Source organism: Chiloscyllium plagiosum, unplaced genomic scaffold (assembly GCF_037043375.1).
Source record: "Chiloscyllium plagiosum isolate Xiang-an unplaced genomic scaffold, Cpla_swu_hap1 HiC_scaffold_5, whole genome shotgun sequence".
Lineage (NCBI taxonomy): Eukaryota > Metazoa > Chordata > Chondrichthyes > Orectolobiformes > Hemiscylliidae > Chiloscyllium > Chiloscyllium plagiosum.
Window position 1 is genome coordinate 83,019,253 of NW_028270143.1, and position 24,842 is coordinate 83,044,094.

The following is a 24,842-nucleotide window of genomic DNA, read 5'->3' on the forward strand; positions in this document are numbered from 1 at the left end:
TTATCTGATTCAAGTTTATAATTAACAATTGCTCTTTATCTACTGCAATTTGTGGAAGACAGTTCCAAATATCTAATCCCTTTGTGTGTAGAAGTGCTTCCTATAATCTCTCCCAAAAAGTCTGCCTTAATTCTCAGATTGACCCTTGTTCTGGAATCCAGAGGAAGTATTCACGCTGTCTTTTCCTCTTGATATCTTGAAGACTTCAAACAGATCACTCCTTAACCTTCTCAATTGTAGAGAAAACAGAAATTGTATAATCTAACTTCTAAGGTTATTATTCTTGTTAATCTTTCCCACTCCCCAAGCATGGAAGGAAAAAGCAAAAAAAAAGTAATACCTGTACTTAGAAATTGCCAGTAATGCTGGTCGTACTGGAACTCAAGTTTAAAATATGAAAGGCACATTGGAGCAGTACTTGTCATTCTCAAATTTTACTGTTTTTTTCCTTCCAAACTGCCATATGTGTGTATGTGTATGATAGAGTGAGTGAGTGAGGAGTTTGGGGGGGGGAGGGGGGTTGTGCTGATGATGTACCAGAGTGATGACCTGATTTTAGAAATTCAGATGTGTAATAATATTTATGCAGACTCATAATTATTGACATGTCTGGGTGGATAGGCAAGTTGCAAAATCGACATTCTATACCATCCTTGTATGGCATAGTGCCACCCCAGCTGCTACATTTGCCCAATGCCCTGAAACCATTGCAAACATCTTAACTATTAAAGAATGTGATACACATTAGCAGAGGCAGAATCTGAGTTTCATTGATATAATGCAGGTCCTAATTTACACGTGTTTTTTTTACTTTATTTGTGTTTATAAATCAAGATCAGTTGAGTGTTTATTGGACATGTCTTCAACTCAAAATGTATGTCAAAAAGCAGTTTAACAATTACCAGATGGAACAAATAAGGTGCTCTGTTTCCTGCAGAAATGTGTAAAAGCACAATTCTGAAGTAAGTGCTGGAGCAAAGGAATAGTGTGTTTAAGTGCTCAAGTCATTGAAAGAGGAAGGACAGGATGAGAGAGCAAATCATAAAGTATACAATATCCCAGGCTTTATTAATAGGGGCACTGAGCACAAGGGTATGGAGGTAATATTTGGCCCTAACAGGAGTATTTTGTCCAGTTCTGGATGCTCTCCTTTAGAAAGAATGTGAATGCATTGGTTAGATGAGATGCACTGTGGGCACAGTGGTTAGCACTGCTGCCTCACAGCGCCAGAGACCCGGGTTCAATTCCCGCCTCAGGTGACTGACTGTGTGGAGTTTGCACATTCTCCCCGTGTCTGCATGGGTTTCCTCCGGGTGCTCCGGTTTCCTCCCAAAGTCCAAAGATGTGCAAGTCAGGTGAATTGGCCATGCTAAATTGCCCATAGTGTTAGGTAAGGGGTAAAGGTAGGGGTATGGGTGGGTTGCGCTTCGGCAGGGCGGTGTGGACTTGTTGGGCCGAAGGGCCTGTTTCCACACTGTAAGTAATCTAATCTAATCAAATGCAGAAGAGATTTATGACAATGCTTCAAGAATGAGGAACTTCAGGTTTAAGATATACTGGGAATTTAAGATGTTTGCCATGGAGAAGAGAATGCTGGGATGAAATCTGCTAAAACATTGAAAATTGGAACAATAATAGTCCTTTCTAACCTTTGTGCCTGTTCCATCATTCTGTTTGATCATGGCTGATCATCCTACTCAGTACCCTGTTCCCAATTTTGCCCCATAACATTGATCCTTTTAGTCCTAAGAAGTATATTAGTACAGGTTTCAAAATCGTGAGGGTCTGGACAGAGTAGGTAGGGAGAAAATGCTCCCCCTCATGAGAGGTTTGAGAACAAGCAGGGACAGATTTACAGTAATTGGCAAAAGAGTCTAAAGTGATTTGAGAAAGGAAGTTTTCATGGAGCAGGTACTTAGTGGCTGATTTGCCTGAGAGTGTGGTTCATGCAGGTTCAATTGAGGTATTCAAAAAGGAATTAGAAAAGCAAGTATGTGCAGGGTTAAAATGAGAAACCAGGAGAATGACAGTGTTAGAAATGCTCAATCATGGAGTTAGTACAGTTGTGATGAGCCAAATGGCCTCTTTCTGTACTACGGTATTTCTATGATTCTGTTAGGTGCCTTTCTGCATTTCTCTATTGAATCCACTAGCAACCCAGTTGCTGGCTTGTTGCTGAACTCTATTTCTGCTGTATGCTGTTATCTTGGTGCAAGATCTATCTATTGTGTTTTACATCTTAGATCCATGCAGAAATGACACCAGTTTCAAAATGTGCAACTTTTATTCACAGTGCTTTGCAATGTCTGCTCCATTCTTAAGCTGTAGCTTCCAGCTCTTTCTACAGTTTTTCACTTTTGTATATTAAAGATTTGAATAATCTTACAAACAAACAAACATATGTACTTCACATCATTTCTTAAAGTTCAGCTCGTCATTTTCTCTCAGTATAAGAATGGTCATTGAGATGCAGAAGTCTCTGATAACTATGCTGAGTTTTATTGGTCAGAGGTAGTTTCTTTCCTCAGAGTAATGAGGGTATGGAATGCTTTGCCTGCAACAGTAGTAGATTCGCCAACTTTAAGTACATTTAAGTCATCATTGGACAAGCATATGGATGTACGTGGAATAGTGTAAGTTAGATGGGCTTCAGATTGGTATGACAGGTTGGCACAACATCGAGGGCTGAAGGGCCTGTACTGCACTGTAATGTTCTATGTTCTATTGAGGTTGTAGGCCGGCATTATCAAGTCAGCATCACAGTTCCTCAACTGAAAAGGAAAGTTACATAAGCACTGTCCTTGAAGTATCCTGTCCTGCTTGCTATCAAGTGTCACATGTTTCAGTCAGTGTCTTCACCTGACTGGGATGACAATTGGGACTGAGCAACTACTTGATCTGCTTTGATACTAATGGAGATGATGCAGGATTATGGTTGTAATTTTATTAGTCTCCAACTTCAAACCATGGCTCTCTTGTACCTGGTTAGTTTGTTGAAATATCTTTGCATGTTTTCTACCTGACAAGAATGAAGAAATAATGTTAGTAATGCATAGGTGTTGAATTTAGTTCACAGCGAATTCACAAGTAGTGAAACACACTTTCCTGAGTAAGAAAAGCTGTAAAAGTTTAGCCTTGCTCTGCTAGTAGCATCTAAAGATCCACCAACATATATCGAGCTTTGGGGTGACTTTAGAATCATGAAATGATGCAGATAGTTCTTGAATTATAGAAAGTAGATATTTGTCTGGAATGGTTGCTTTGTTGAGAATTTTAACTTGAATAGTTTAAATTTACCATTTCTGTATTGTGCAATGATTAGGTTTGGTACCCATGGTGGTGAACCAGTTCACTCAATGATATTGTCTGTTCCTAATTTCAACTCCTAAGACTTTGGCACTGATTGCAAACAACAACTGTTTCAAACATTGTGAATCTGGTGGAATTATGTGCTGCAAGTTAGATGACAGTCTCTCTTAATCTCCCAAAAATCCAGCCAAAAATGAAGGATACTACAGTGTGTATTGTCTACATTATCAGTCACCTTAATATGTGCTCTGGTCCAGACTTCAGGTTTGAATGCAAGCCTACCAAAAAGATTTGCCTCCAAAAGATTTCTGCCTTTAACTACACAAACATGAAGCTATGTATGGTCATCTTTTTGTTTAATACTCGAGCTCATAGGGAAGCTGAATAATCAATTCAGCTCACGTCTGCGAAAAGAGTGAGAGCAAGTGGTGAAAAAGAATGATGGTCACATGTACCATGAAAAATAAGTATTTTTGCACCAACATTCTTCAGAAAGTAATGCTGAGATGCCTGAGTAAAATTTAAGGTGAGCTGGTGCTTTAACATTTTGATGGTATATACATGTTTCACTCTCGGGAAGGGATGACGTCTTGAACCAATTAAGTCGTCTTTGACAAACTGCACATTTTTGTAAAATGTTCCACTTTTGCAATACGTTACACTTTTTCTCTTGAGCTGGACATGTTGTTGTGAATCAATAAACCCTTCCATAATTTGGGCACAGTTCTGAAACATGGTCTGACTGTGTCTATAGCCCTGAAGCCCTGTGTATTCTCTTCAAATTAAATATGATAAATTTGATTTGGGCTACCAAGGCTGCTGTTTTCCCTAGGTTAGGTCATTATCTGCCAAGAAGAGACATTCTCTAATCCATGGAATTGAAGTCTTTTTAATTTATTACAAATTAGTTCATTGATTAGAGTGTGAAATTTACATATCAAAGTGAGTTGCTGCAACACAGCCATACATTAATTAATTGTCTCACCATTTTCCTTGCATCTTTCCTGGAATGTGTATCATCAGATCATCACACATTTCTTTGGCATGAAATATTTTGAAGTTACTTACTGCTGTCTTAAACATAGATGTGGATTCTGTGAACTGTTCAAATATTTGCTAGCCTTCTGCAATGAGAAAATATACAAATATTGTTTTCAAATGAATTGGTGCTTCATCCAACTGCATGTTCCTGTAAATATCTTGATCAAACAGCATGGATGGATCTCACAGTGAAGAAAGAAATGTTGCTGGAGCTGATAAAATTAAACTTTAGTTAACCGTTGTTATTGTCAATTTGTTATATATTTTTATATGATGGAGGAGACACTAAATTAGTATTTTTCATCAGTGTTTACTGGGGTGAAAAATATGAAGATAGAGAACATGGGACACCACATGGCAACATCTTGCAAAATGTCCATATTTCAGAGGAGGAGGTGCTGAACACCTTAAAATGTATAGAGTGGATAAATCCCCAGGACCTGAGAAGGTGTATCCTAGAACTCTGTAGGAAGCTCTGGAAGTGATTGCTGAACACCTTGCTGGGATGTTTATATCATCAATAAGATGAGGTACTGGAAGACTGGAGGTTGGCTAATGTGTTACCACTATTTAAGAAATGTGGTAAGGAAAAGCCAAGGAATAGTAGACCAATGAGCCTGACATCAGTGGTGAGCAAGTTGTTGGAAGGAATCCTGAGGTACAGGAATTACATGTATTTGGAAAGGCAAGAACAGATTAAGAATAGTCAACATGGCTTTGTGCATGGGAAATCATGTCTCACGAACTTGATTTGAGTTTTTTTAAAGAAGTAACAAAGAGGATTGATAAGGGCAGAGCAGTGGACGTGATCAATATGGACTTCAGTAAGGCGTTCAGCAAGGTTTCTCTGATAGACTGATTAGCAAGGTTAGATTATTTGGAATACAGTAAGAACTCGACATTTGGATGCAGAATTGGCTCAAAAGTAGAAGGCAGAGAGTGGTGGTGGAGGCTTGCTTTTCAGCCTGGCAGCCTGTGACCAGCGGTGTGCTGCAAGGATCAGTACTAGGTCCATTGCTTTTCATAATTTATATAAACGATTTGGATGTGACCATAGGAGGTATGGTTAGTAAGTTTACAGATGACACCAAAATTAGAGGTGTGGTGGACAGTGAAGTATGTTACCTCAGAGTACAATGGGATCTTGATCAGATGGGCCAATAGGCCGAGGAGTGGCAAATGGAGTTTAATTTAGATAAATGTGAGGTGCTACACTCTGGAAAGGCAAATCTGTGTAGGACTTATAGAGTTAATGGTAAGGTCCTGGGGAGTGTCACTGAACAAAGAGACTTTGGAGTGCAGGTTCATAGTTCCTTAAAAGTGGAGTCTCAGGTAGATAGGATAATGAAAAAGGCATTTGGAATGCTTGCCTTTATTGGTTAGTGCATTGAATATAGGAGTTGGAAGGTCATGTTGTATGTGTGCAGGACATTGGTTAGGCCACTTTTAGAATACTACATTCAATTCTGGTTTCCTTGCTACAGGAAGGATTTTGTGAAACTTGAAAGGGTTCAGAAAAGATTTACAAGGATGTTGTCAGGGTTGGAGGTTTGAGCTATAGGGAGAGGCTGAATAGGCTGGGGCTATTTTCTCTGGAGCATTGGAGGCTGAGAGGTGACCTTATAGAGGTTTATAAAATCATGAGGGGCATAGATAGCGTGAATAACCAACATCTTTTTCACAAGGTAGGGGAGTCCAAAACTAGGGGGCATAGGTTTGAGGTGACAGGGGAAAGATTTACAAGGGATATAAGGGGCAACTTTTTCATGCAGAGGGTGGTGCAATTATGGAATAAGCTGCCAGAGAAAGTGGTGGAGGCTGGTACAATTGCAACATTTAAAAGGCATCTGGATGGGTATATAAATAAAAAGGGTTTAGAGGGATATGGGCCAAATGCTGACAAATCAGACATGATTAATTTAGGATAGCAGGTTGGCATGGACAAGTTTGACTGAAGGGTCTGTTCCATGCTGTTTCACCCTGTGCCTCTATATTAAACCTATGCAGACATGTGACTAATTTCTGGACGTGCAACAGGCTTTTTTGACAAAACTTTAAAATGCCTTCTTCATGCTTCTAACTAAAGTTTATTTACCATAATCTGGATTTAACCACCAAACTACAATTAGTTTCTTAATGTAGAATTCAGGGAATGTATGGCATCATAATTTGCCATTTTAATTCTAGATATTTTCAGTCAGCCTGTTCAGATATGTTCTAACAGACATCTGGAGCACTTGAACCCAGATGTTCTGCTCAGAGGTAGGGACACTATTACTGCTCCACAAGAGTGCTCAACCACAGTTGGTACCAATAGTAAACAGACTCATGTAAACAAATACAGAATAACTGAACACCGTAATATCCAATTATAGATTAATTATACTCTGCTGTTTCCAGACAATATCATTCAGTTTCTTCTTCTAGATAAGCAGACTGAAGCACTCTTAACATAAATATAGAAAATTGCATTTTATGAACAAATGGAAGGCATCATCAAGGCAACAGATAAATTCTGAAAGATTAGCTCAAAATGGCACTTCTGCAGATAATGAGCCACATTACTCAACAATAAATGACAGCAATCAACCGAAAACCAATATCCAAACATAGTTCTTCAGAAAATTGAAGCAGAAAAATTTCATGGCAATCTCTTGTCAAGTTTGCTTGTTGATGCCATGAACTGAAAGTTAATGTGAACATTCCAAATAAACATTTTTCTCTTTCAAGGACTTGGGTGATTGGCCAACCACAGAGGGACTTGGAGGTTAATGGGACAAGTAAAGGCAGTAAAGCCAGTCAAAGATGAAAGTGATGAACGTGTGAGTGAGAACTCAGGCTGCAGCACTCTGAATGGAATGTGTTTTATTGAGAGTGGGGTTAGGGAAATTACTGGAGAGGCTTCCAAGAATCAAAATTCAATAATGGAATGAATTAGGTTTACAACAAACATGGAAGAGGCAAGGAGGGGCAAGCAATCCTTCAGAATAGTGGTGGATAAAGATATGCAGGACAAATTGACCTTGAGGTGAAAGAGTAAATTAAGGGAAGCACCTTCTGCTTATCCTGGGGTGACAGTTGAGCAGTTTGATTAAGTTGAGATCGAAACATGTAGTTTGCCTAATTTAACTAAGGTGCATTTTTAGCTTATTTAGGGCCTAATGTTAAATAGATTAGAAATTGTCATCGATCATAAAATTAAAAGACCATAGACATCAGAATAGAAGTAATCAATTTAGCCCATTGTGATTTTATAATCCTTAACTCCATTTCCTGGCTTTTTCCTATTACCCTTGATCCTCCTATTGATTAAAAATGTCTGTCTCAGCATTGAAAATACCTAACAACCCAAACTCTAAGCCCTCTGCAGTGAAAAATGCCACAGATTCATTAACCTCAGATAATAAAATCCTCCTCATTTCTTTCCTAACTCAATGACCCTTTATTCTGAAATTATACAAACCAACCCTGAACACTCCCATGAGGGAAAACAGCCTTCTACCCTTTCAAGCCCCGTAGATGCATACGTGTTTGAATACAGCTCCTGTCATTCTTCTAAATGCCAGTAAGTATAGGGCCTAATCTACTCAACCTTTCTTATAAGAAAATCTCCCCATACCTAGGATTAACTGAGTGAACTTTCTGTGGACTGTCTCCAATGCCAGGATATCTTTCCTTAAATAAGGGGACCAAAACTATTTACAGCATTCCAGATGTCATCTAAGTAATCCCTGTATAGTTTTAGCAAGACCACCTTCTGTCTTTTTTATCACTGTAAAGTGCATTCACCCCCTCTATTCTTCCTGCTAAAAGGAATAACTTCACTCTTCCCCGCATCTGCCAATTTCTTACCCATAGGTTTTTAACCTGTCTATGTTCCTCTGTAGACTCTTTGTCTCATCTTCACCACTTGCCTTTCCAACTATTGGCTTCGTTATCATACATTCACTTCCCTTGTCCAAGTTATTATTATATGTTAGGAGTAATTGTGACCCAACACTGATTTCTGTGGCACTCCACTACTTACAGTTTGCCATCCTGGAATTTCCTGTTTTTCCCTAATTCTCTGTAATGTTTTTAGTTAGCCAATCCTCTATCTTTGTTAGCATACTGCCTTAATAGCATGTGTTCTTATCTTGTTAGGTAGCCTAATATGTAGTTTTTTAAATCAAATGCCTTTTGGAAATCCTAATATATTTTATCCACTGCATCCCCTTTATCTACCCTGCTTTGTACTTCAAAGAATTCCAATATATTTATCATTCATGCTTTTCCCTTTAATGAGCCATGCTGACTCTGCTTGATTATATGATGCATTTCTAAAAGCTTTGGTAATATATCCTTTATAATAGACCCAGTTACACAATCCATTTCAGATGAGAAGCTAACTGCAATTACAGTTTGTTTTGTCGTCTTCCCTTTTTGAGTAGGGCTGTTATATTGCCAATTTTCCAATCCTCTGAGTCCTTTCTAGAATCTAACAATTTCAGGAAGATTACTACTGGTGTATCCGTTACTTCTATATCTAGTTCATATTAATATCCTAGCATGCAACTGATCAATTCCTGGGGTGCGTAAGCCTTTAGCCCCGTTAGTTCCCCTTTTCATTTTCTCTATTGATAATTACGATACGTATTATCTCTCCCCCACTTTGGTATTTTTGGAATGCTGTTCATGTCCTGTGAAAATGGATGTAAATTATTTATTCAACTCCTTTGCCATTTCCTGGATCCCAATTATTACTTCCCCAACATCATTCTCTCAGGTGCCTAAATTCCCATTGGCCTCTCTCTTCCTTCCATATATTTAAAGATTTTCTTGCTTTCTATTTTGATATTATTAGCTGACTTGAACTCAGAGTTATTTTCTCCTTCTTCATTACTTAGATCACTTTTAGTTTTGAAAACTCTCCTCATCCTCTGGCTTGCCACTAATTATTTCCACATTGTTCATTTTTTTTTCTTTTAATTTGATACTGTGTTTAATTTCCAAACTTAACCATGGTTCTTCCATGCCTTAGAACTATTCTTCCACACTGGGATTTTTTTAATGTTATTGGTTCCTGAGATATCACTGGCTGGGCCAGCATTTATTGCCCATCCTTATTCACCCAGAATTCAATTAAGAGTCAGACACATTGCTTTGGTACTGATGTAGGTCAGACCAGATAAGGATGGCAAATTTCCCTCCTTTAATTATATTAGTGAATTAGTTTTTTTAACAACAATAATCAATTGTTAAATTCTTGCCATTAGACTATTTAATTCTAGATTTTTAATACATTCAAATTTCACCATTACTATGGTGGCATTCAAACTTATGTCCCTAGAACATTAGCCTGAGGTCCTGAAATGCTAGCCCAGTGATACTATCACTGTTTCACTACCTCCAACTTTGTGGTGAGCCATGAACTATTTTCCTAAAGTTTGCCTTTTTACTTCAGCCATCTTTTCTGCTAAACTCCTTTCTGGGACCAGGGTGCTAGTAGAAGAGTTAAAGGAGTGTGGTCACAAGGACTTTGTATTAGTTTAAGGAGGGTTGAGGGAGGGATGAGGTAATTGAAGTTTCCAGAACAAGTAAGAAAAAAGTCAGCACTTGGGGCAGCACAATGACTCAGTGGTTAGCATTGCTTCCTCACAGTGCCAGGGACCCGCGTTTGATTCCACCATCGAGCAACCATCTGTGTGAAGTTTGCACATTTTCCCTCTGTCTGCATGGATTGTCCTCTGGGTTCCTCCCACAGTCCAAAGATGTGCAGGTTAGGAGGTATGTCTGAGCTAAATTGCCCATAATCTCCAGGGATGTGCAGGCTGGGTGGATTAGCCATGGGGAACACAGGATCCCAGGGACGGGATGGGACTGGGTGGCTTCCCTTTCAAAGGGTCATTATGGGCTGAATGGTATGCTTCCACATTGTAAGGATTCTGTGATTCACCATCAAATATGCATAAACTGATATCTTAGTCCTAGCTTATGTCACCACATGAGAGACTGTAAATAGCCAGTTAAAATAAGTGAACACACTGTAAGAAAACATAAAGTAGAACACAAAAGGAAAAATGACTTAAGAAAATTAGAGGAAAGAGGATTTTAAGAATATAATTGAAAGATTCAGAACTGCTAATCAGAAACTAGAACAAAAAAGGCAATGAATTGCTATGTCTATTAGACAATATGATTTTTTGAGAAATATTTCTTTAAGAAATAACAGAATTGATCCAGTAACAATGAAGAGAAAAACAAAACCTACCAAGGATCTTAAAAGATTCAATTATGGCACCTGGGAATTCAGTAAAGTGATCAGGAACACATCTATATTTAAGATGAAATTAGTATTCCAGTCATTAAAGCTCTTTAGGAAATTGAAGTGGTTTGAGATTTTATGATGGAAAGCTAAATATAAAATAAAATTGAAAAAGTGAAAGAGGCCATAATCCCAGAAGACGATCGGCTCCTCTCTCATTCAAAAGTAATGAGCAGTGATGAATTTAGCCTGAGGGTCACCACGCCTCAGGTGAGGAGTGAGATTGAGAAGCAAAGCACAAGAAACAACAGCAGAATTATTGACAAGCTCAAGGAATATTTGGAGCTGGCTGGATTGATATTGTGCTAACATGATTTTGCTGCTCACAGGTATGCTAGCTATGACTTTGATGTGAAATCCAGAATATAGCAGAGCTCAAAACCTTTATAAAATAGTAATTAAGGGACATCTAGGAAGAGCTAACCTTTTTGGTCAAAACCAGTAAATGGGATAGAGAAAGATAGACTTTGTTAGCAAGGTAGTACTAATATATGAATATAGTCTGAATGAGTTCTGTAAATTACTTGAAGATTAGTTAGAACAGCAGAATAAACCAGCATGAACTGAAATAAATGAATGGTAAATTGAACAGAGATTTTAAGTGGAAATTCTCTATTTAAAGATGACTAAATATTCGTAATAATCTACCAAGTAAAATGTTAGAGGCATTCAAGATGTATTGAGCTTGAGGCTTGGGGATTTGAATAGTTTTCACCTGCTGGTAACCGCAGGAGAGAGCAGGAATAAAAAAAGATTCCATTATCATTTAAGCATAATCATATGAGACAAGGGACAATCAACAATGGTTATTTGCTTTAAAGATGACAAAGATTAAAAGCTGAAACTACATATGCTACTAAAAGTGCAACAGACAATGTAACAGAAGAATGAGGTACGATATATTTTGCTTAATTTATATGCTGTTTCATATTATTCCATGATATACCAAGCACCAACATTGAAATGTAATTATACACCAGTGTGTAATAAAACTAGCACTGATTGCCAACTAGCTGAATTTTAATTCAGGTTTTAACTCTTAAGACTACAATAGAAAATCCGCATTTAAAAACTTCAAATACAATAAAATATCATAGAAATACATAGTAATGGTTCATTGCTTTATCAATTTGCTTGGATCATTGTGGGTATAGACAGATTTAAAGCTTCATGATTCTCTCAAACTCGGCTCAATTATATACAGCGAAAGTGATTTACCAAATTGTTTCAGCTGCCGGTGCACATTTTTCCAGCTACAAAGAAGACCCGTTATTTGAAGGTTATGGCTACAAGGGCATGAAATGAATTTTGAGCTGAGAAACTTGGGTTAGCAGACAATACAACTTTGCATGTGTTTATACCAACGAAATAGGATTAGGCAGAGGTTGGGAAGATGATTAACCTCTTCTGAAATTCCAAGACTGTGCACTTTCAAGTGCAAATAAAACTGTTGCAGTGAAGAATCAATTCAGCAACAATATTGTGTGATTGCATGATTGATTTATGAAAGGACCACAGTTTTTCTTTCAATTAGCAACTTTATTATGCTTAGCATAATTGAAATTAATTGCATGACCCATTCTGTGACAAAACAAATGCAGTGACACTATGCTTTAAAATGACATATTTAGATAACATTTTATCATCCAGCACTTTCCCATAAAGGACATTCCAAACTGCCTTTTTTTTAACACAGCAGTTTGGCTTTCTTTACAGTAATGATATCAGAAGTGTGAGCATCTTGCTCATGGGATTTGAGTACAAGGGTAATATCCCTCATCCTCTTCAATGTGGAAGGCCAGTAACTACCTCAGTCAGTTTTTCATGCTACAACATGACACTGAGTCATAGTCACTACATGTTTAGAGTATATTTTTATCATATTTCTTCAAATTTATATTTTAAAATTTGGAATTATATTTGAGTAAACTACATGTGCATTGCAGTGTTTGAACATCCAGGATATTTCTGATGGATGTTGCTTTATGACATGAGAAAGTAGAGTGTATAGGAGAACTGTGTGGCTTCACTGTTGCTTGCAAAGCCTCTCCAGATGTGAGTCTCAACAAAAACAGAGCAACAAGATTGACTTTATCCTCACATCAGTCAGACTCAATGTCCACAGCAACAGTTTAAAATTTCTGCCATGATATGCAGAAGGAATGGACTTGAAAATCCACATGTTTACATTCCAAGCTTTATTATATTATTGGTAGAAAATATTGTCTGACTTTGGTAAGATTAGGAGCTTGAGTGGCAGCGGGGGACACTACAGAGTATTAATAAGGCAGAGATATTCAGGGATAGCACACTTCAGGATAAGATCACTTTGCAGCTCTAAAAAGTGTAGGCAGCGAAGGAATGAAGTGATCATTCGACCGAAGAAAGTAACCAAGTAAGTAGTAAGGGAATCCTCCAAATATCACAATAATGGTCAGTGTGTAGTGAGTGAGGAGAGTAAACAAGTGCTTTTGCAGTTGAGACATGGTTCCAGGATGTTATGTTACCTCTCAGGTGTCAAGGATGTCACTGCAGAACATTCTGAAGAAGGATGATGAACAGCCAGTGACCATGGTTGAAGTTTAGACCAATGGTAAAGGCAGAAAGACAAATGAAGTCCTGCAAGCAGACTTTGGGGAGTTGGGTGGGAGATTAAAAAGCAAGACTTCAAAGGTTGAATCTCCAGATGATTCCTGGAGCCATATAGCTGGGAGTACAACACTAGAAGGTTTGAGCAAATGAGTGTGTGACTGGAGAGATGGTGCAGGAAGAAGGGCTTTAGAATCATACGGCATGGTCTATCTCTGGGTGAAGTTGGAACCGAGCAAGTTAAATGGGTTACATCTGAACAGAGACAAAACCAACATCCTCGTGGGCAGGTTTGCAAATACCGTTTGTGTGAATTTAAATTAGATGACCAGTAGCTCACCGGGGGTAGAGGCTGAGATAGAGTTCAAAGCAAAAACACAATGAACCTGGAAGGCAGAGAAAACAAAGGCTGGAGAAGTAAGAAATGGGTTTAGCAAGGTTAAATGGGATATATTTTAATGTAAGGATCCTTAAGTATAACAGATGAGCTGAGGGCAAATGGAATTGTATGGGAACATTTGTTTTTATTCAGTTATTTTGTCTAGGTGGCATTGGCTGACCAGCATTTATTGCCCTTGAGAAGGTGTGGTGAGCTGCCTTTTTTAAGCCAATGCAGTCCATGTGATATGGATATTCCTACAAATCCTTTAGGGAGGGAATTCCAGGATTTTGGCCCAGAAAAACTGAATGGATAGCTGTGTATTTCCAGGTCAGGATGATGATAGCTTGCAGGTGAGGGTGTTCTTATGCATCTGCTGCCGTTATCCTTCTCAATGGTAGGGGTCGTGGATTTGGAAGGTGCTGTCGAAGAGGCCTTGTTGAAACTCTGAATCTTGTGGATAGTATACACTGCAGCAGCTGAGACTCAATGGTGGAGGGAGTGGATTTGGTGCTGATCAAATGGGCTGTTTTGTTCTGGATAGTGTCAAGCTTCTTGCCTGTTTTTGGGGCTGCGCTTGTGAAGGCAAATAGGGAGTATTCTGTCACACTCTTAACTTGTGCCTTGTCGAAGGGGAATAGGCTTTGGGAAGTCAAGGGGCGAGCGATCCACTCCAGGATTCTTAGCCTCTGACCTGCTCCATTTAAGTTTGTGGTCAATGGTAACCCCATAAGGTTGATTGGTAGGGATTCAATGATGACAATGCCACTAAATGTCAAAGGGTGATGGTAAGATTCTCTCTTGTTGGAGATGGTCATTGCCTTGCATTTTTGCAGCCAAAATGTTGTCATCAACATTTCCTGTAAGCTGCACAGTTGTGCAGCTGCTCAGAGGTTCCATGCAGGCCAATCAGCAGACTGTGCTTAGGCTTCAGCTTTTGGAAGCTGTTGATGTGCAGACTTTCATGCTGCAACAGCAGTAAAACAGAAAAGGAGCAAAGCTTGCCACTTGTCAGCCCAAATCCGAATAATGTCCTATTCTTGCAAATGCACAATAGGAGTAGTGAATGGTGCTGAATTGTGGCAAAGCATTCAGGGAGGAAACATAAGATTAAAAGGCAAATATGTTCTCATTTAGACAAAGCGTGGAGCCATGCCCAAAAAACCTGGATGTCAAGGAGCATAAAGGTTAGGATTAAGGGAACAGTTTGAGTTTATGGTAGAATCCTGAGGGAAGTACTAAGAGTGCAGGGGAGAACTTAAAAGGAAACTAGGAAAGCAAAGAGAGTCCATGAGAAAACATTGGTGAGTAGAATAAAGGAAAACCAAAAGGAGTTTTTTTTATATATAAAGAGCAAGAAGGTAACCAGGGAAAGAGCAGAACCCATTAGGGATCTTAGAGGCAATCCTTGTATGCACTCGGAAGCTGTGAGCACAGGTCTCAATGACCTTTGTGTTGACCTTCACAATGCAGGTATACACATTAGAGTGGGAGGACTGTGAAATATTAGAAGAAATTAACATGAAGAAACAGGAGCTACTACTGTGTTTAGCAGCTTTAAATGTTGATAAACCTGAAGGCTTGGATGAGATTGAGTCATAGAACCATACAATACAGAAGTGCCCTTTAGCTAATAGTGTATGCACTCACAATAAGCTGCTCTGAATCTAGCTATGATGAGAAGGTGCCAGTGTTGGACTGGGGTGGACAAAGTTAAAAATCAGAGTAAAAAAAACACACACAACACCAGGTTACAGTCCACCAGGTTTATTTGGAAGCACTAGCTTTTGGAGTACTGCTGCTTTGACAGATAGCTACCTGACAAAGGAGCAGTGCTCCGAAAGCTAGTATTCCCTAATAAACCTACTGGACTATAACCTGGTAGTGTGTGTTTTTTTTTACTCTGAAACTGTACCAGTTTCCAGCATTTGATCCATTACCTTAATTGTTATGACATTTCAAGTGTACATGCAAGTACTTTTAAAAGGTTTTGAGGTTTCCCGCCTCAAGTACTCTCCCAATAAATTTTCAGATTCCCACTACCCTTTGGGAGAAAAACGTTTACCTCAAATCCCCTCAACCTTCACCTTAAAATTATGCCCCTTCATTATTGAAGCTTCAACAAGGAGAACAGCTGCTACCTGTCCACCCTGTTTACATCCCTGTAATCTTATACAGCTCAATCAGTTCCCCTGTCAGACTTCTTTACTGTAAAGAAAATAACCTGAAACTATCCAGCCTCCCTTCATTGCTAAAATGCTCCCACCCAGGCAACAACCTAGTGAATTCCCTCCAATGTAATCATATTCTTCCCAAAGTGTGGTGACCAGAACTGCGCAGAACCCCAGCTGTAGATTAACTAAAATCTTGCATGACTCTAACATAAGCTGCTGCGTCCTCTCTCACCTGAAATAAGAAAACTTTGTCAATTTCACCTCCAATTTCCACCCTACTCTCATCTTCATCTGATCCAGTTCTGACTCCTCCCTTCCCTTCTTCTGAGGATAGCCACCAATATCCACAACCTCACCGACTCCCACTGTTACCTGGAGTATATGTCCTCACACCCTGCTTCCATTCTCTCAAGATTCTCAGTCTCTGTCTCATCTTCTGTAAGGGGGGATCCTCAGAAATCCTATAGTGCAGATAAAGGCCATTTGGCCCATCAGGTCTGCACCAACCCCTTGAAAACCATGCCACACTATCCCTGTAACCCACATTTATCATAGTTAATCCACCTAACCAACACTTTCATGAGCCCTACGGAGCAATTTAGCACATCCAGTCCACCTAACCACATTTTTGGATTGTGGGAGGAAACCGGAGCACCCAACGGAAACCCACACAGCCTTGGGAAGAACGTGCAAACTCCACACAAGCAGTTGCCCAAGGCTAGAATTGAACTCAGGGTCCTGATGCTGTGAGGCAGCAATACTAACCATTATGCCACTGCGCCACCCCAGCATCCACCTTTATCTCAACGAGGATTCCCCACCAGCATGATTGACAGGGCCCTCCGTATGTATTTCAGACTGGTGAGACAACAAGGAAAGAAATATTAGGGGCCCGAGCAGTAATTTTCAAATACTTTCTCGCCATGGGTGAAGTGTCAAAGCACTGGGGGACTGATAATGTTGTCCCATTGTTCAAAAAGGGAGGAAGAGATAAACCAAGGAATTACAGGCCAGTCAGTCTAACCTTGGAGGTAGGGAAGCTATTCAAAACAATACTGAGGAACAGATAATATCTGAATTTGATTATTCAAGGATAGTCAGCATGGATTTGTTAAGGAAATGTTGCATTTAGCAAACTTGATTTAATGTTTTGAGGAGGTGACAAGCAGTGTTGATGAAAACAATTCATTTGCTGTGGTCTGTAGAGACTTTAGCAGGGATTTTGACAAGGTCTTTCATGACAGTCAGGTTGAGAAAATAAGAACCCATGGGATCCAAGGCAAAGTGTGACATTAGATCCAAAAGTAGCTGTGTGAGAAAAAGCAGAAAGCAATGGTAGAGTGATTTTTCTGTGACTAGAAGTCTGCCTCCACTGGTGTCCTACAAAGCTCGGTGTTGTTTGTGCTTGAAATGAAAATTTGGACTTCAGTGTAGGGTGTATAATCAAGACATTTGCAGGTGATAAGAGATTGGCAGGGTAAATCATGAAGAGGATAACTGTAAACTGCAGGGCAATATCAATGGACTGAGCAAGTTGGCACAGCAATGGCAAATGAAATTCAACCCAGAAAACTTGTGGTTGAGCTAACAATGCAAGATGAATGGTAGGAGCCTGGAAAATACTGAAGATCAAATAGACCTTGGTTGCATTTGCACAGATCCCTGACAGTAGCAGTGCAGGTAGATAAGGCAGTTAAGAAGACATGTTGAATACTTGCCTTTATTAGCTAAGGCAATTAATATAAAATGAAGGATATTTTGCAGGAACTGTACAAAATGCTGGTTAGGCCAAAACGGGTGTATTGTATTTTAGGAAGTATGTGACTACACTAGAGAGGGTGAAAAAGGTAATTTACCACGACGCTGTCTGGGTTGAAGGGTCTAAGCTTTGAGGAAAATCAGATAAGTTGGGATTGTACTCCTTCGAACAGCATAAGTTAAGAAGGGGCTTAATAGAGGTGTATAAGGTTATGAGCAGCATAGATTGGGTGGACAGAAAGGCACATTTTTCATTAGCGGAGTGTCAATAATCAATGGCATAGATTTAAGGTAAAACGTAGTAGGCTAAGAGGAGAGTTGAAGAGAATTTCTTACACCCAGAGGGTGGTGGGAACTCACTGCCAGAAAGAGTGAGTGAATGAGTCATAAACTCTGGTAACAGTTAAGCTGTACTTGGCTGTTCACTTGTTTTGCCTTTGTCTCCAGGATTACGGTCCAAGAGCTATGAAATGGGATGTGTGCAATCAAATCTTTGTTGCCCAGCAAAGACATAATGGGCTGGATGGCCTCTTGTCTGAGCTCTAAATATCTATGAGCCTATAAATTGTGTTTTCCAGCTGCCATACACTGCTTTAATGGTTCTTTGGTCTGTGGGTCCAGTGGACAGTGTATCCCAGTAACACACCGATGTGATGGTAACATTGACTGTCGAGATTTCAAATCAGATGAATCGAGCTGCTCAGGTATGAAAGCAAATCATAAAATATTTAATTACAAAATTGTTTCACTCTGCTTTTTAAAATTTTAATCTAATATGTCAAATGTATCTTTGCATTTCGTTTATTAATGACATTGGCAATGTAATGTACTCTTGTTGCAGAATGTCCGAATGCCTATTGTAAAAATGGAGGAACATGTATCATTGATAACAGAATTGCAATGTGCAAGTAAGTGTTTGTGTAATCGTTACAGGGCATTTTATACATGCCTGACAAAAATTCAAAAGTTCAAGCTTCACCTCTTCTGTCATTTATGCAGATTTTCAAAGGAGAGCAAATTGCAGAATGCTGTGAAGCCATCTGTTCTGCTCATTACAAATCCGAATGTTTGTAGTTTGTATTCTTATGGTGCCATAATGTTGCAGATGCCATTTAAGAAAGGAGCATCATCTTGACTATCAAGCAAGCAGGCAGCACTGAGTTATACTGACAAATCTGCACTATTGTCAGTTCAGGGGATTGGAGGTTGAGGTATGCATATCTAAGATTGTTCATCACCATCTGAAGGCTGATGACATTTCTAATGTCAGCATGGAAGCTAGATTTTCTGGCTTCATTAAAGCTTTAAAGGCAGAGAACTCTTTAAGGTTTTACTTTCGATTATTTTATCCGTTTAGGTGAAATTTATACCATATTTGGTTTATCTCAGTTGACTGGACGGTTGGCTTGTAAAGCAGTCTGATGCCAACAGCATGGGTTCAATTACTATTGGCTGAGGTATGGTGGGCTTCAGGTTAAATCACCACCAGGCATCTCTCTCTAGTGAGATTAATAAAACTATGGTGACATAAATGCCAAATACCATAGCTGGTGCATGTATGACAGACTTTTGTCTCCTCAAAGAAGAGTTCTTACATTGGAATCCTGATGTCAACATAAGCTGTATAAAAGATTAAATCTACTTCACAGTAACAACAAAACGCATATTGATCCTGAAATATAAGTGTTATACTTCAGGACCAGTAATTCAGCGGCATGGATTAATAATGCAGAGGATCAGTTGTGCGTGGGATGGTTTGGAGCCAGCGTGGGACTATTGCCCGAATCCATCCAAACAATCACAGGAAGTACATTAAAAGTCTGTTGATTCATCAATCATACTTTTCATTGGCTGCCCCTCTATTTTGTGGGTGTGTTGGCAGAACAGGTTTGTAGAAGCTAACAGGTAGTATGGTTTCAATGAAGCCTGTTGCAATAAGAACCATCAAACCTGAACCCTTTTCAATTGTGGGAGTGACCCTTATCAGTCATACAACGCTCCCAGCCACTAGCGCTAGTATGTCAATGAGGCTCATTCATGAGGGAATGGCTGTCACTTTTCAGTGCAATTCAGCAATCCACAGCAGGAGTCACATTGCCAGGCACTCTGTGCCAATTGAGAGGCCTGACTTCAGGTAAGGGAGGGACTAAATGTCTCTTCCTACCCCCTCCACCCTTGACTCTGATCCTCCATTGGCTCTTCCTACAGCCTCCACTCCTGATCCTGTTCTCAGCTTCATATACATTTGGCCTGAAGTCCTTACATGGCACAGGACTCCTGGTTGGTGCATCACTGGCAGCTGCCAGCACTCCCAGTGGTGCTTATGAACAATAGAAGGTTCCTGGCCTCATGGAAGGTACTAAATCCCACGGAAAACTCAATGGTAACCTCCTGTACATTTAATACCATTGGACGTCTCGAGCTGAATTGACAGAAGGTCTCCAATAGTAAGAGCTCTTTAAGACCAATTAAATCCAGAAAGCACACTGACCATTATGAACAAGACTGATACTCCACAATGCTGAAAATGTGTTGCTGGAAAAGCGCAGTAGGTCAGGCAGCATCCAAGGAGCAGGAGAATCGACGTTTCAGGCATGAGCCCTTCTTCAGGAATCCTGTTATCCATACAACTCTGAAACTAACTTTCGAGTCCAGAAATCTGAACTCTGCATACCAACATCTCAGGTGATGAAAACATGGTGAAAGTGGTCAGAGGTAAAGGGCTTGGATTTTGGAAGTTGGACAATGGCCAGACTCATGTTCCCCTGCTCACTGTGAAATTGTAGCCCTTTGGGCTTATGCCTGAAACGTCGATTCTCCTGCCTCTTGGTTGTTCCAGCAACACATTTTCAGCTCTGAATTCCAGCATCTGCAGTCCTCACTTTCTCCTGATACTCCGCAATGGCTATTGGCAAAGATGAAAGCGATGTTGAGCAGTATTTTGTTTCTCATGCCTTATTCTTTTTATCTGTTTCCTTCTAGCTCTCCTTATCTTTTCTGCATTGCAAACTGATAATACTTTCACCAGCTATTCATTTCACCTTCCCCTTATACTCAAACCTAATCCTTAGACTACAATTTCACAGTCCAGACTTGCTGAGCTTTTTCAGCAATTATGGGTGGGTACTATTTGGTTCGGATAATTGATTATTCGGTTAATTGATTCAATGCCTTTCCTCTGAGGTTCGGAGTTTTCTGAAGTTTTCTTTTTCCTGGCTCTGCCTGCTTTGCTCCCTCTCTCTTTCAGGGTTTGTTTCTGAGCAGACACACACTTGTGTATAAGGGAGCTGCAGCATTGCTCAAGCCTCACCCCCCCCCTTCACCCACCCACACCCACACCCCCAGTTCAATGGGATTGACAGAGCAAGCACTTGCTAAGTCTGCTCCCCATTCAGGAGACTAGACAGCAGCACACTGTGCGCGTGCCATCTCCCCCACATTTGCTCCGCCCTCCATCCACCACACCATCACCCCAACCCTCTGTCTGCCCCCCCCCCCCCCAACCTGTCCCACCCCACTCCCTGAACGCTAGGCCTCCCCTGCCCTTCGTGCACCCCCACCCCCCATCTGTCCCAGCCACCACACCTCCAACACACCCTGGTCCACCCTCCCCACCTAACCTGGCTACCCCTCCAAACCCCACCCCCGGTAGCCGTGCGCACCCCCGCCCAGGGCAGTCAGACGGGACACCAACAGTAAGACTGCTGCTGCCTTTGGGGGGGGGTGAGTCTCAAAATAGCGCACACACACAGCCCCCTACACACACACACACAGCCCCACACACACACACACACACACACACACACACGCAGCCCCCCCACACACACACACGCGCAGCCCCCCCCACACACACACACTCGCAGCCCCCCCCACACACACACACTCGCAGTCCCCCCAACACACACACGCAGCCCCACACACACACACACACACACAGCGGCCCCCTACACACACACACACACGCAGCACCACACACACACACAGCAGCCCCCTACACACAAACACACACACACAGCACCCCCCCACACACACACGCAGCCCCACACACACACACACACAGCAGCCCCCTACACACACACACACACACACACGCAGAACCCCACACACACACACATGCAGCCCCCACACACACACACGCAGCCCCCTACACACACACACGCAGCCCCTCCACACACACACTCAACCCCACACACACCAACGCAGCCCCTACACACACATACACACACACGCAGTCCCCTACACACACACACACAGCCCCCTACACACACAAACGCACACACACAGCCCCCCACACACACACACGCAGCCCCTCCACACACACACTCAACCCCACACACCAACGCAGCCCCTACACACACATACACACACACGCAGTCCCCTACACACACACACACAGCCCCCCACACACACACACGCAGCCCTCCCCACACACACGCAGCCCCCTACACACACACACACACACACACACACACAGCCCCCCCCACACTCACACGCAGCCCCCCACACACACACACACGCAGCCCCTACACACACACACGCAGCCCCACATACACACGCAGCCCCCTACACACACACACACACGCACACAGCCCCCCACCCACACACACGCAGCCCCCCCCACACACGCAGCCCCCTACACACACACACGCACCCCACATACACACACAGCCCACTACACACATGCATACACACAGGCAGCCCCCCACACACACACATGCGCGCAGCCCCCACACACTTAGCCTCCACACACACACACGCACCCCCACGCACACTCGCAGCCCCCCATACACACACACAGCCGCCCACACACACACACAGCCCCACACACACGCAGCCCCCACACACACACACACATACAGCCCCCAACACACACACACACACGCAGCCCCCTACACACACACACGCAGCCCCACACACACACAGCCCCCACACAAGCACGCAGCCCCCTACACACACACAGCCCCACACACACACAGCCCCTTACACAAACACACGCAGCACCCCCCACACACACACGCAGACCCTACACACACACATGCAGCCCCCTACACACAGATACACGCAGTCCCCCCACAGACACACACACGCAGCCCCCTCCACACACACACGCAGCCCCCCCCACACATACACCCACATGCAGCCCCAACACACACATATGCAGCCCCCTACAGACACACAGCCCCACACACACACGCAGCCCCACACACACACACACGCAGCCCCTTACACACACACAAATGCAGCGCCCCCCCACACACACGTAGCCCGCCACACACACGCAGCCCTCCACACACACACACTCAGCCCCCCCTACACACACATACGCAGCCCCACACACACATATGCAGTCCCCCCCCACACACATGCAGCCCCACACACACACACGCAGCCCCATACACACACACGCACAAGCACATACATGCAGCCCCCTACACACACACATACAGCCTCCTACACATACACACGCAGCCCCTCTGCACACACACACACACGCAGCCCTCCACACACACATGCAGCCCCCCACACACACACGCAGCCCCTTACACACATGCAGCCCCCTCCACGCACACACGCAGCCCCCCACACACACACACACACATGCAGCCCCAACACACACATATGCAGCCCCCTACAGACACACAGCCCCACACACACACGCAGCCCCACACACACACACACGCAGCCCCTTACACACACACAAATGCAGCGCCCCCACACACACACGCAGCCCGCCACACACACGCAGCCCTCCACACACACACACTCAGCCCCCCCACACACACATACGCAGCCCCACACACACACATATGCAGTCCCCCCCCCACACACATGCAGCCCCATACACACACACACGCACAAGCACATACATGCAGGCCCCTACACATACACACGCAGCCCCTCCACACACACACACTCAGCCCCCCCTACACACATATACGCAGCCCCACACACACACACATGCAGTCCCCCCACACACACATGCAGCCCCACACACACACACACACGCAGCCCCATACACACACACGCACAAGCACATACATGCAGCCCCCTACACACACATACAGCCTCCTACACATACACACGCAGCCCCTCTACACACACACACACACACGCAGCCCTCCCCACACACATGCAGCCCCCCACACACACACGCAGCCCCTTACACACACACATGCAGCCTCCCCAGACACACACGCAGCCCCTTACACAGACACACGCAGCCCCCCACACACACACAGCCCCCCATACACAAACGCAGCCCCCCCATACACACACATGCAGCCTCCCACACACACACGCAGCCCCCCCGACACACACACACACACACACGCTGCCCACACACACACATGCAGCCCCGTACACAGATACACACACGCAGCTGCACACACACACACAAACACACGCAGCCCCCCTCACACACATGCAGCCCCACACACACACACACACAGCCCCCTCCACACACGCAGCCCCCCACACACACATGCAGCCCCCTACACACACACGCGCAGCTCCACCAGACACATGCAGACCACCACACATACATGCAGCTGCACACACACACGCAGCCCCCCCACACACAGGCAGCCCACCCCCCCACACACGCAGCCCCCCCACACACACACGCAGCCCACTCACACACACGCAGACCCCCCCACACACACACGCAGCCCTCCACACACACACACGCAGCCCCCACACACACACACACGCAGCCCCCTACACACACACAGCCCCACACACACACACGCAGCCCCACACACACACACGCAGCCCGCCACACACACACGCAGCCCCCCACACACACACACGCAGCCCTCCACACACACACACTCAGCCCCCCCTACACACACACACACTCAGCCCCACACACACACATGCGGTCCCCCCCACACACACATGCAGCCCCACACACACACATACAGCCCCATACACACACACGCACATGCATATACACGCAGCCCCCTACACACACACATACAGCCTCCTACACATACACACGCAGCCCCTCTACACACACACGCAGCCCCCCACACACACACAAATGCAGCCCCCACACACGCACACGCAGCCCCTTACACACACACACAGCCCCTACACACACACAGCCCCCCACACACACACGCAGCCCCCCAAACACAAACGCAGCCCCCCCTACACACGCATGCAGCCTCCCACACGCAGCCCCCCTGCACACACACACGCAGCCCCCTACACAGACACACACACGCTGCTGCACACACACACATGCAGCCCGCTACACACACACACACACACACACACAGCCCCC

General features: G+C 43.2%; 1 protein-coding gene and 1 long non-coding RNA gene across 6 annotated transcripts in view; one reads left to right on the top strand and one right to left on the bottom strand.

Annotated features, from left to right (window-relative positions):
- The window catches only part of malrd1 (MAM and LDL receptor class A domain containing 1), a 449,554-nt gene that overhangs the window by 361,790 nt on the left and 62,922 nt on the right, over positions 1 to 24,842 (top strand). For 3 of the 5 annotated variants that reach the window (XM_043690416.2, XM_043690417.2, XM_043690419.2), the window contains 2 exons: positions 18,133 to 18,258; positions 18,396 to 18,462. In XM_043690416.2, coding sequence (XP_043546351.2) covers positions 18,133 to 18,258; positions 18,396 to 18,462 — 193 coding nt within the window. Of the gene's footprint in view, positions 1 to 18,132; positions 18,259 to 18,395; positions 18,463 to 18,553; positions 18,766 to 24,842 lie in introns of all 5 variants that reach the window. The other 2 variants (XR_015757232.1, XR_015757233.1) reach the window with 2 other exon arrangements.
- The window catches only part of LOC148149967 (uncharacterized), a 204,694-nt gene that overhangs the window by 4,703 nt on the left and 175,149 nt on the right, over positions 1 to 24,842 (bottom strand). Inside the window, exon 2 of the long non-coding RNA XR_015757235.1 lies at positions 4,378 to 4,433. This is a non-coding gene — a long non-coding RNA (uncharacterized LOC148149967). The remainder of the gene's footprint in view (positions 1 to 4,377; positions 4,434 to 24,842) is intronic.